This window comes from Fusarium subglutinans, assembly GCF_013396075.1.
Source record: "Fusarium subglutinans strain NRRL 66333 chromosome Unknown NRRL66333_c0000166, whole genome shotgun sequence".
NCBI lineage: Eukaryota > Fungi > Ascomycota > Sordariomycetes > Hypocreales > Nectriaceae > Fusarium > Fusarium subglutinans.
The window spans coordinates 100,308-113,597 of NW_023502229.1; the positions used below are offsets into that span (position 1 = coordinate 100,308).

Consider the following 13,290-nt stretch of genomic DNA (forward strand, 5'->3'; position numbering starts at 1 on the left):
TCACATAACAGAAAGAGAAGAGTCAGGCTCGATCATCAATAAGAAGTATATTTATCATTCGCTCAGTTCATTATATCCCATGTCCCAAAATCCCAGGCTAACATATTCCCAAAGAAAACATCATCTATCCCATTTTTATCGGGTTTTTTTCATTTTGCTTTTACTTTCATTCCCTCTTTACCACTTGATGACAGGGTTGGGGAAGTACTCGCTAATGAGCTCCATGTAGTAAGGCTTGAGCTTCTCGGCATCGGGCACACCGTCGCTCTTGGAGTACAGGTCATAGGGGTTGAAGGCGTTGACAGCCTTGAGCATCTCATGATCCTTGTCGCACATGAGGTGGCGGTAAGCTCCCTCACGGTGCCAGGGGTAGAAGGAGTGGTAGCGGATCATGGCGAGAGCCTCGTCAGGGAGAGTGGACTGGTCCTTGACGACATGGTAGAGGTACTCGTCGTGGCCCCATGAGAGCATGATGTTGTCGAGACCACAGTTGGGAGAGTAGATACCGTACTTGGTGTTGAAGTCGGGGTTGGAAGCATCGGGGTTACCCTCGACAAAAGTCTCGGGGTAGATGATCTTGTCGGAGAAAGCACAGCCAACGGGGAATGTGTCACCGACAACGTCCCACTGACCCTGAGTCTCGAGCTCGGGGAAGAAGAGCATAAGCTTGCCAAGGTCGTGGATGAGACCGGTCAACTGCATCCATCGAGGCTTGCCATCGCGGCGAATAGCCTCAGCAGACTGAAGAAGATGCTGGATCTGAGAGAGGGAAGTATCAGGGTCAGACTCATCAACAAGAGTGTTGAGCTTCTCCATGGCCTCCCAAATGGTCATCTCGGCACGAGGACGAGAGGAGTTGTAGAAGCGGTTGCGGGCAGCGAGGTTGTAGGCTACGGTCTGCTTGTGGTGCTGCTCACGGTAGAAGTTCTTGACGCGGTCGGTGGCATCGGCGTATTGGCGGAAGGTGTTCTTGTCCTTCTCCTTGTCGAACTTGGATGTCTCGTCGTACTTGATCACGTTGACATCGTCGATCTTGTCAGAGAGAACCTCGAGGGCTTGGCCATCGTGGCTCGAGAAGTCGTCAATGACAGCACTGGGGGCCATTGTGAATGTGATGTGATGGAGGTAGTGTAAGGTAAGGTAAGTTAGAGAGAAGAGTATTGTATTGTTCTTGAAGATTCAGTTGTAGTTGAGAGTTTGTGAGAATGATGATGAGCTTGGAGAATAGAATGCCAAAAGACGTGAGAAGGATGGTCTTATGTAGTAGTTGATGTCAAAACTATCCCTCCTCACAAGTCAACCTCATATCGAGAAGTTTTCGCTTTGCCCGCCATCAAGGGATCCTTTCCCCTTCTTTTTCCCCGCATAATCAAAGTTGAAGTCGGGTACATGACCAATCTGCGTCATCTGAGTGGGTGTTTTTGCTCTACAATTCTCGTCAAGTTTTCGAGACTTGGTCGAGATCTGGAGAATGGTGGAACTCGACGGGCAGAGTTTCTAAGTCGAGAACGACATATCGGGTTAGATCCGCCGGGTAGACGCCACTGAGAACCCTGACTTCTCAAATTCTCTATCGTTCATGGTTAGATCCGCCGGCTGTAGCTACTTTCGGCTGTCGACGAGACACCAAGGAATGGCATCACGGCGGACGCAGTGGAGATGTTGTCGACTTTTACCTCAAAATGCCACGTTAATTCCTCTTGCTAATTTCTTTCTACGTCACGCGGGGGATTGACCGGGAAGCTTGCCGGATCTCAAGACCCTTCGTAAACTCGGAGATTCTTGTTCAAAATGTTCTAGACGCAGCTATCGCTTAGATCTCTGGGGCTTCATCTTGCGTGGTAACATGGGGATTATTGCTGGACCCTGAATTAGATAGATACGACAAGGTAGGCTCATGTGATCAATAATCGGCAGATCTAGCAGTCGAGGTAGAGCAAGACAGGGCCTCAATCTCTAATTACCTTAATTTGGTCTCTGATAATAGAAGCGAAGGCTGCTTCAATGTCAACTGTTAACACGTGCAATACATCCAATATCCAACACATATCAGCATTATACATAGGATTATACTACTAATGTAGTTGATGGTGCTTCACCCACAACTTCCCCATACGTGCGTCTTGATATAGGTATGTAGATTCATTCATCTTCGAGAGAGGGCAAGCTGAGCCGGCCCATATTCAAATGTTCCCAAAATCGCTAAATTTCCCCGCGGCTCAACTCATATTGTCCCAGGCATGGAGGCCAAACCGGAATCTGGCTACTGCTTCCTCGCCCTCGTGGTAATTTTGTCCGAGTAGGTTAAGAATTTAAGCGTCATTCAGAATTTCAGCGCATGCATGGTTACGAGATCTTGGATTCGGCGCTAAAAAAAATTACTGGTCCCTGAGTTTATTTGGTTAGTCCCGGAGAGCTCGATTCTGATGAATTGCCTTTTTAAGTAAGACTCCCCGATCATTGGGTCATTGTGCAGCTGCGACGAATCGTTGATTATCAGCCTTAGAATTATTTCTTCCCATCTTGTCAGCTAACCCAAACATTGGATGGCCAACATCTTGATGAAATTCTGATCAATATCATACCATTTCGCAGAATCAATCCGAAACCTTTATCCTCTTAGTTATCTGCCATGAGACTCTGACGACGTAGGTCAAAGTCTTTAGTATCGGGTTTGCGGTAGAATAAGAGAAGTATCTTACGTTCTTAATACAGCTTCACCTCTTTAATCGCCCAACCGATCACTTATATCACGTGAAATTCACGCTTTCACTTTAAATCTTTGATGACCAAACCTCTCTTTTTCGACATTAACTTCCAGGTGTCGTTCTAGCAAAATCCTCAGGCTATCTGGTATCGGCGGTGGCTTAACCCACACCATTCTGTTTAACAAGTCCCAATATCATATTGTCAGCAATGCCTACGGCATTTTCTACTAGCTCACCATGAGGACCCTATTCTGCAAAGAGTTGAATTATATATATCTTGTAGTATAAGTCGTTTATATCATACATATATAAGGAAATATGGCATGCCCAATGGATTTATACCAATCACCAAAGTGTAAGGATTGCTTGACATGTGAGGAATTCTGTCGAATTATCAAAGTAACATGCTCGTTATATATCCCTACTCGAACGAGAAAAAATATCATTCAGATGGTGAATGCCTTTGGCCAAATCTCATGACCTGTATTCATAGAACGCGCAGACAATTCTAAGCCGGTCGTGGAGACTGGCATTGAAAGACCTGCTCAAGATCCACATAACTAACGCTCACACATACCATTGCTTGACATAGAGGCTAGAGTATTTACGACAGGTACTTGAGTCAGGTCTGAAGTCGTATAAGGACAAGGCTGATGAATAGAGTTTCCATATATAGGCCTGGGAATACATGGTCTATCCACAAGGCTTGAACATACACGTCCTTGTGCTCTGGGACTACTAGGTACAACTACGGATAACAATAAGATTGTAGTTACCCTGTAGATAAACTTGGTACAACGGGTTATCGTCATCACGCAAAAGGAATCTTGAATCTTAACTTCTGTAATTAAATCTTGGGTGAGATCGAGCCTTGCAATAAGCCGCACAGTCCTTACAGAGAGAGAAAATAAAGAACAAACAATATAAAAGTCAAACTGCAGACCGAATAGGCTATTGAAAACATTGCTGTCTAAGAACAAGGCATGAAAGTGAAGCCGAGGAGGACACTTGAGAAGAGTTGAAAACAAACAACACCCAGCAAAAATTCAAATAAAACTATATATATTTTAAAACTTCAAATACTATATAGTAGAGCCTCATTAGAAGTGATAGACATCAAGCCCTTCTGGAAATTGAGTTAATGGCCTTGTAGGTTGAGGCGCTGGCTCAGTCCTACCTTGCCAGATCACCATGTCCCCAAACAATGTCAAAGCTCAGTAAGATCCGGGGTATTTGGAATCAGTCGCAGTAAAATATTCGCGGAAAACTGGTGACTGTGTACTCATCCCTTGAAATTGGCCTGATAACTAAATAATATCAATGAGTGACTGGAGTGACTGCCAAGAACTTCAACTTTCAAGAATGTGGGCATGCCTCGACTCCCCAACTTCTCAAGGAGAACTTCTAAGCCCTCAGTAGCCGAAAGAGAATTAAAACCGGGGATTAAAACTGTCTGATACCCTCCTCGGCATCTTACCACGTCTTGTTCCTTGCCAGAAACCACAGACGTTGGTGCTGCCCAACACATCCTTCTGCATATGACTCAGATATTGGCTCGCCCCGATATACCTTAGTCATGCAAGAAAACGATCAAGATGTTTGATGTGCAGCATGGATCAAGTCTATCACCATCATAGGCCGTGTCTTCCAACCGGGAAGCAAGATGATGGCCACAGATATCCTTGTCTACAACATAAGCGTTGTTGGCGGGATGTCAAAGCGGAACGTAACCCACAACGCATGAAACATGGCTGTCTTCACCAAAGCCTCGTTTTGACGCAAGACCCCGAAGTCGGTTATCGTCAACCGAGCTCGACAGGCAGGGATCCCGGCCGACACTCCGAGTCGCTCTAGACATCGGGGACCTCCGGGCCTCGGAAGCCACGATATCCACCGCGGCAGTTGTGACTCCAAGTTAAACTCTCAAGGTGACATTCAGGGCTGTTCATGATCCGTGCGATGATTTCCCGTGAAACTTTGATCGTCATTAGAGTGGTAAACAAGGGCTTGATCGATCGATGAAATTTCGGATGTTCAAGGAATCAACTGCAATTTGCAAGTCAAGGGAGGGGCATTCGCCTGACGAGATAGTGTCATCTCAGATCGATTTGAGCCAAAGAAACCAATGCACAATTTCTGGGTGACAAGTTTGATAACAGGAGTTTTCAGAGGCCCAAACGCCAATCACCAACTCTAAAATACGTTGAATCCCTACCAAGACCTAGGTATCCCTGCAACGGTCATCGCTTCTCCGGCAGCACAGACGCAGAGGCACGAGAAATTAACAAAATCTAAGGCTCGAGGATAAGGCTGCACTTGAAACAGCAACAAGTGTCCAAGCGTAAGGACCGGCCGTTTTGTGCTCAATGTTGTTCCATACCTGGAAATAGCAACAGAAACAGTAGTAAAAGACCGGTTGGCGGCCCAGCATCCTTGTTCCTGATCATGGTAAGTGAAATTCTACTGTATGGTTGGTTCAGTCTCGGAGACTCGGATAGCATTCCATACCCTGTCAATGGCAGCAGCGGCATTTCTGTTTTGTGATTACTACAGAGTACATCGTAGCAGGCAAGCATCCGTGCATGTAGATCGTCAAGGTTAAGCTTCTTGTCGAGATCCTTGAGCCTCTGACCAAGAGGCCGAGAGAACATATGTACCCTTGACAACTGGGTTTCAAGTTTCAACCGGGTACTGCGCCCGTCGAGGTTATGATTCGTCGGTACGGGATAAATCATATTGGTGGAACACATCCGTAATCATCAAGGCGCTTCATTCCGAATGTCTTGATACTATGTTCAGGAGATGGGGCCTGTCCTCTCCCAAGACGTTCTGAAATTCACTCAGTTGCTAAGTGAAAGTGGTCACTGGACGGCCTGGTTTATCTCTTTTTGAACATTTGCATATTTAGCCCTGGATCCGATATGTCACCCTGTCTGATACGTTGTAGTTGCACCAACCAGAGACTTGACTGGTGACACAAGCCGCGGCAACCCACTACGGCTAGAGTCAAGGAAGCCTGGCTTGGCGACCAAGATATAACTCATCGCGAAGAACTCCATGAGATGGGAATAAACTGCCCTTTAGCGTAACTGCCGAGTAAAACGGCCGTTACTAAATGTGAAAAATCAGGCCATATGCTGTACCCTAGATCGTGGATGCACTCAGGCGCTTAGACGTGATCCAAAACAAACGCCCCAAGGAAAACTGCATCCGACGAAACCCTGAGTGCCTGACCTGGCCTGGGTCATCTGCTATCAAGGGCAGTAAGCTTGATGCCGCCTGGCCACTTTTGGCTTGGCCATCTTCACTAATCGGACTGTATAAAAATGGCACAGATCTGGATCTCACCAGTTAGTTGCACTCTTCAAATTGCCTAATATAGACAAATCTGCTAAGGAGATCGCGAACAAGAATAGCCGCTGGAAAGAGTGTGATTGACAGTGACATTTGCGATGACTAGCGAGATACAAGATAACAGTCAACATGCTAGACTTTGCATGCTGTCTAGCAACGGAGGAAAATGGTTCTTAGTGTGAGATTGCGTCAGAAAGACACTTTCGATACGCATGTAGTAGTCTGCTGCGACTAAGAATCACATGCGCAAGTCGCAGCCACTTACCACCGTATCTATGTGATCAAGTACCCAAAGAGTCTTTGGGGTGGATTTCACGTAACGGTTTGTTGACAAGGGTCAGCCATCTTTGGAGGGGAATCGTTGGTGCGAAGTTGGAGTACTTTTGAGAGTCAGAGCATTCCACTTTGCAAGCAACTTCCTTGCAAAACTGCCTTGGAATATCCATATTCGTTAAAGGTCGACGAGTGTACTGCTTTGTTTATCCATTAGCCTGCATGCGTAGTGTTGCCCGAGGATGGCTGAGCCCGTATGTACCCAAAACGGCAGCCAGGCCAAGAAGATGGTTGGTGATCAGATCAAGCCTCTCATGGGCCTGTGGCACGAGCTGCATACGCATCTAACAGTGCAGCCTCTAGCCTCTCGTTAATAATCGAGTTTCTGAGGGTGTGATGTCAAAGGCATCGAGTCCACGCAAGAGACGACAGGTGCCATTTTACTACCAGGACACAGTGGTTAGCACAACACACTCACCAGTCCACCAAAACCTTGTCGAGGAGGGGCTATCGTTGCGCCAATCCCCTGTCCGTAGAGACAGCCAGGAACCACCCTCTTCAGGAACGTCTCGAACTGTGGATGGCACAGTGGGAGGAAATTTCGAGGTTCACACCCTGTCTGCCTCGAGCACGAGATCCGTGCGCACCCAGAAGTGTATGTAAGTCTTGTTGTCTCTCTCCGCACTCTCGGGAATATCCCTCTGAGATAGCTGAACTCTCCTTAATAAACCAGGGTCTTGATCAATCCACAAAGCTTAGCTTGAAATATATGGAGAGAAAGGACACGTTTTCTGCAGCAGATGCAAGCTGACTGGACACAACTGCGAAGATGCAATGATCGGAGCCCTTGGGATGGCAGTATGATAAGAAATCGCCAATGTCCGCAGAAAAGGCTACAAGAAAAGCCCCCTCACCTGAAAAATTAGTCACAATATTGCCCTTATGATGAACGGTTTACAGGCTCCCTACCTTGAAGAATTCCCCCGGCCGGGAAACTCGGACCCGCCAGGTAGTCCATACCAGCCCTACGGAGAATAATCGTACAATGGGACAATGATTGGAATGATCTTGGCTTTGAACCAGTTCCAGTCCGGTCCCCTGGAACTGTTCCTAGGTGCAATCCAGGGTCGGTTTCATGTCCAGACAGCCACATAGCGTGGATGCCACGGGCGTTGTTGTGCGCAGGCGGTGGGCTTGTGTACTTTGTCTTCTCCAAGAGTTGTAGACTACTGTAGGTTTAACTAAGCCGTTGTCGATTGCCTCTCCGGTTCTTCGCGGATCATTTCCCCGCCAGCTCAGCCTGGCTTGACGTTGCATCTAGGAGCGGGGTTGGGGAGCAGGAGCTTATGCCCGACAGTGGCAGAGCCGAATATCTAGAGTGCAGTATTCGTAGCTGACGGAGGGGATCGCTGAAGCGGCATCACATAGCCGTATTCTCTCTCCAGTGTAAAGTTGGCTCGATGGTGGTTGCTGGCCAAGCGAAGGAAATTGACGCTCTTGGCTTAGTTTTCCATGATTAGCTGAGACTGAAGTGTAATTAGCGGCTCTTCAACTTTGGGTTGCCAGTCAACTCTCTCTGTCAGCGCCCTCCGATCCCAGTTGTTGATGATCTGAAGAAAGATTTCTCTCCACTTGCGGAGCGAAACGACAACCATCTAGAGGAGACAAGAAAACTTGGGACTTTGTATCCTCGACGGCGAAAATAGTCAGGTAACTCTAGCCTTAAATTTGGAGGCTCCTACTGATTTTATATTGGCATCATCTTCTAAAATCTCGAGTTTTCTGGCTCCCTGAGGATAATCCCCTATAATATCTGTCTATTCCCGAAAAGGATAGATATCTTTGCGGGCGCTCGTCGATCCGGGAACAAGAAGTGGGCTTTGAGCCAGGAGCCCGGTTAGCCCATTATGAATGCTTCATCTCAGTGTAAAGTACTTACCACGAAGGTTTGGCAATGCATATACAGTATCGAACAGTAGCGCAAAGAACAAAGATTGCAGAGCTGTATCTGAAGTAAACCAAGGCAGAAGGAGACCATTTCGAGGAGAACTTCGTTCCTTCAATGGGGAAAGCTTGATGATGTTGCACTCGCTTACTTCGTAAAATATGGGTGTGGTCAGCCCATCTTAACTTGTGGCTACCTGAAATGTAAGAGCCACCAGGAAACGAACCAGTTGCATCTTGAGCGCATTCACTCGTTTCTTCTCGAGATCTGACATCCATCCTTCTCCTGACTGTTCCATTCCTGTATGTTAAGTCCTGCTGCCGCGTATCAAGGTGCCGAGTGTCCGAGCTTCAAAGCCTCGTAAGGCGTGGAGAGAGAGACACTCAACCTTTGTCGATAAAGTGAAACGGGGGGTTGAGGGGCTGTAGCAGAGGTTCAACGGTTACCCCATTTCCAGGAACTCGGCAAACCTTGAATTCTGTGGCTCACTGAGGACGCAAGTTCTCGACTGAAAAGCGCCAAAAGCGCCACCAACGATCAACCTTGATCCTCGTTATGCATGCACCTTGCTGCTAGACGGACGGTGGCGCCAGTTCCGTATTGAACTGCCCAAACACATTCATGATCGATTGGGAAGCAAGCTTATCGAAATCCAGGATCACTAGCCACCCATAAATCTGGCATCGAGGCTCCAACGCACCAAGCCGTCAGTTATCAGGATCGGCAGTACTGAGTACAGCCCTTGAAGATACGCCCAAGCAACGGCAGTTGCATCAGGGACCAAATTGTGCTGTCGAGTGGTATTGGATCGTTTATACACCGGCACCTGGTGGACATTCGACTGTAATGCTATTAGACCCCATCAGCTTGATGATACCCAACCCCGCAGATGCTCATCAAGTCTCACATCAATCGCTGTGTGTAACTGAGCCACAGGCTTATTCTGCGCCATGCCGAACATGTCTTAACTTCCCTTGAATCTGATGCCTTAGCTTAGTTCATCGCTGCCGTCGGAAAGCTTGTTGATCATCTCACCCACTGGTTCGTTGCTCAGGATGAACTAAAAACATATCTTCATATCCTGCTAGCCTGCTAGGATTGAAGTTCATGCTCAGTTTCGCCCGAGCTTAGTCCCTTGTCTAGTCCCAAAGCTCGCCCATCTCGGATGCAGGAAGACATGGGCCGGGTCTGGGTCCATGTAGCTTGCCAAGGATCAAGCTTTCTTTCCGATGCAGTGTTGCTTTCGCTCGTGGGTCTTCGGCCGAGTTGTTGTGACTTAACATCCAGGCCGCTTGGGCTCGGCCGCTATCGGCTTGCCATGCAATGCAACGTCCTTCGACCGTTGCCATGAAAGCATTGCATAAGCAGCGATCGTCTTTTAGGTCTGTTGGCGCGATTGAGTCTAGATCAATCATGCCCAGCAATTGGCTTACGACGCTGGACCGCCGCTTCTTTAAACAGAGGTTAGAGCAACCCTCGGAACTCACCGTTTCCTTTTGATAAGTGCCACACCAACTGAAGGAGAGGTATTGCCACATCAAGACTTGAACTTCTGATGTTTTCCATTTAATTTTGAATTGGGTTTACCAGGTCCAGAATATGCGGATGATGTGGCTTCTGATGGTGGCCGAAACTATTGAGTCCTGGCCAAGTCTCATCTGAAGGAAATAGTAGCATCTTTTCCAGGAGTACGGGAATTCAAACGCCACCGTGCCTGCTTCCAGGTACAACGGTTTGCACACTTCCGTGCTTAGTTCGAAGCCCATTCAATTCAGGACGAATCGAGACGGATGGCGGAGTCTTACCTGTGTCCCCCGTTAGCCTTGAGACTTGATTGATGTGTTCTTACGCGAGGGCGTCCAAGTCAATGCACATTCTCTGGACCTGTAGGAAGCTGGTACAGACTCGGCATCTCTGAGGAGACATGGGCTAAGACTATCATCCGAGAGGAGTCCGGACCAATAAGATGGAAGATATCTGAGGACTTGAGGGGCTTATTGCTGGCTCCAGCATGCCGCAGAAGCAATGCCAGGCGTTGTCTAAAGCTCTCCCACTTTGATCGAAAGTCTATTTCCCCCTCACGGCCTTGTCTGGATTATACCGTCCTTAGCTCGAGCACTAATCAGGTGTGCTGGTATAATAATGTGGCTGCACTGGGGTGAGAGCTGCCGTGCATATTTGATGGACCTGGTTCCCTGGAGGAGTGTTGAGTACAACGTACTGTTTCGTAAGACCTAGTGTAAAGACTTTCGGATCATACCTATCATATATTGGGTGAACCCCCCGTCGCTATTCGCTTGGTCCCCTTCTCGTTGATCTCTTTATGTCAATACGGAAAACAAAGTTTTGTTCTTTGTCTTGCTGTATCAGCAGCTAAATCCAATTGACTAAAGATTGACCAACCGTTCAACTCTTACCCTGACTTTTGGCGTTTCTATCTCTGCCGAGCAACCCGATATAAGAATCTACTGCAATCTGTTCGACCGGACAGACAAAAGGACTCCAATGGCTACCTTTATACACTCTTATCCTCACCACATGGAACCTCCATTTGGAAATCCCATGAACATCATGACCACAACCCCATCACCAGGGTGTATTGCGACCCCTTCTCCATACTGTACTAGAACACCATCGCCCACAAGTCGAGGAAACATGGGGTATCAGCCTGCCCCTGCACAACTTCAAGACCCTTCCTTCTTTGAAGAGGCCATAGGTGGTTCTCCTCACCCACAAGGACTGGCACTCGGCTTCATGCAAGCACAATTCCAGTATAACCCGGCATCAATTGCACCCAGTGGCCCTTTTCCTTTTTTGGCTACATTACCAAGTAACGAGGTCGAGCAAAGACCTGCCCGCCAGGCTCGAAACCGGAAACCGTCCCAGTTAAGCATCATCACCCCTAAGGAAGATGAAGGCACAGGAGCTGTGCCCAGTTCCCCAAAGCAGAAAAAACGAGGCCGCAAGCCCAAAGGAGGAGCCAAGGAGTCGGGGAAGTTTCATCAGGAGATTGAGCTTGATGAGGACGACCTTCCCAAGGACCCTCGACGTCGACGTATTCTGGAACGTAACAGGATAGCCGCGACCAAGTGTCGTCTTCGGAAACGAGACGAAGCCTCTGCCCTCGCTTCCCAGGAACAAGCCATGGAAGACCAGAACCGATATCTTTCCTCGTGCTTTGACTCATTGACAGCTGAGATATACCATCTGAAAACGCAACTGTTGCAACACACAGACTGTAACTGTGTACTGATTCAGAAATATATCGCCAATGAAGCCAAGAAGACTGTTGATGGCCTGCTTTCTTGCTCATTGGCCTTCCAGCCCGACAATGACCCCATGAGCCCATATCGTCGAGGCTCATGCAATAGCGGCACCAGCCCCGCTGAATCCCTGGGTGTGCCTACTCCAGAGTTTGAAGGAATCTCACCAGCCTGGACACAGCCTTTCCAAACAGGCCATACTTCATCATCAGAGGTTGGGGAGGAAATCTTCGAGATGCCAATGAACCCTTACAGCAAAGGGCCAATCCAGATGCAGAGTCAACCGCTCACCAGCATGACACCACTGCATCATCCCGAATCCGAGGTATATGCCGTGATGGGGCCTCCACCCCAGCATGTGGATGGTATCAGTTGGAATCCTTCATGGGGATTTTAGTAATGAGGCTATGATCTTGTACCGCCGCCTTCGGTATTGCGATCGTGTAGCTTGATTGAGATTTCCGAAAGGGGGCGGAGGCAAAAGCTATTCTATATATACGATCATGGGTGAAGGCGTTTTGGCTTGGGAGTGACATGGTTTGAGCGTTCTGTATCAGGGAGGTTGGCCAGTATCTTTTTAAAAATTATCCAGCAATCCAGAAGTTAAGATCAGCTGGTTTTCCAATAAAATGCAAAGAGGGGCGAGTTCTTATCAGCCGAACCAGCTGGCTGTGATCTGCTCGTCGTGCTTATCCTCTTTTGTTTTCAAAGCTCAATGGCCTAAGACACTCACCCTCCTTCAGTGTACATCGTTGTAGTATACTCATTGCTTGTTGAACTCATGTTAAATGAAGCAATGGCTATTAGGTGATGCAGACGTAGCCCACTAAGTTCCGGACTTCGTTTGAGCCTTCTCAGATTAGAACATTGTGAGCGCGTCAAATGCCTAAATGCGAGGTGGATCGCCGTTGTTCCAGATCGAAGAGTGTGGTGTGGGGTGATCCAGATCTCATGTTTCCCCTGCAGCTAATCGAACGTCTGCATTAGAGCATGCCGAATGTGGTGATGGCATTGGAGCGACCCACTACGATAATGGGCCAAATTGTCAATTGCCACCGCGAACCTGCACGTCATGGTATTGAATGAGGCGATTTATGTTAACATGGTTGGAGAGCAGGGTTGAGGAAACTGGGCTGATGGAAAATGCTCAACGCCAAGTCTAACTAAGTTGGATGAAGACAGAATGAAATCCGTGCCCACCTGGTTTCTACCACTGGGGTACCTGGAATGACGAACGGACTTTCAGTGAGCAGTGTTGCCTTCATGTAGTTGCAGAACAGTTGGCTGCAGTGTTGTGATTTCATATCTAATCTGTTTTGACCTGGCCTGGCTCGACACAGACAAAGCATAGTTCGATACTTGAGGTCTCGTGGTGTAATCGTATAGCTCTAAAGAAAGCTAAGATGTTGCGGCAGTGATACGAGTAGACAAGAAAGCGCGCAACTGTTTGAGCCCGAGTGCGGCAGTATGAATTGGCAGGAGGCTATAGAGAAATCCGCAGACATACAGTTCAGCCCCTGTATTTTTGTTAGCTTGATACAGAGCCGGGACCCCCTGTAACCCCCCTAAAGGCCACTATAGCTTACTAATAATTTCAGGGTATTATATAACCTAGCTAATCTTTAGTAGTAGTAGCTATATTAACTACTATTAAATTTAAGAACTAAAGTAAGAAAATAAATATTATTAAGAAAATAAATATTATTTTAAAATAATTATATAGCCTTTTTAATAAAATTTATTAAAA

General features: G+C 47.5%; 2 protein-coding genes across 2 annotated transcripts; one reads left to right on the plus strand and one right to left on the minus strand.

Moving 5' to 3' along the window:
- Positions 1–177: 177 nt before the first annotated feature.
- FSUBG_10059 (inositol oxygenase) lies at positions 178–1,104 on the minus strand (the record flags this gene model as incomplete). The annotated part of the gene is made up of 1 exon (XM_036674599.1): positions 178–1,104. The coding sequence occupies one exon, from the start codon at positions 1,102–1,104 to the stop codon at positions 178–180; it is 927 nt and encodes a 308-aa protein (XP_036534490.1).
- A 9,747-nt stretch (positions 1,105–10,851) lies between these two features.
- On the plus strand, positions 10,852–11,940 carry FSUBG_10060 (transcription factor atf21; the record flags this gene model as incomplete). The annotated part of the gene is made up of 1 exon (XM_036674601.1): positions 10,852–11,940. The coding sequence occupies one exon, from the start codon at positions 10,852–10,854 to the stop codon at positions 11,938–11,940; it is 1,089 nt and encodes a 362-aa protein (XP_036534491.1).
- Between the last annotated feature and the right edge of the window lie 1,350 nt (positions 11,941–13,290).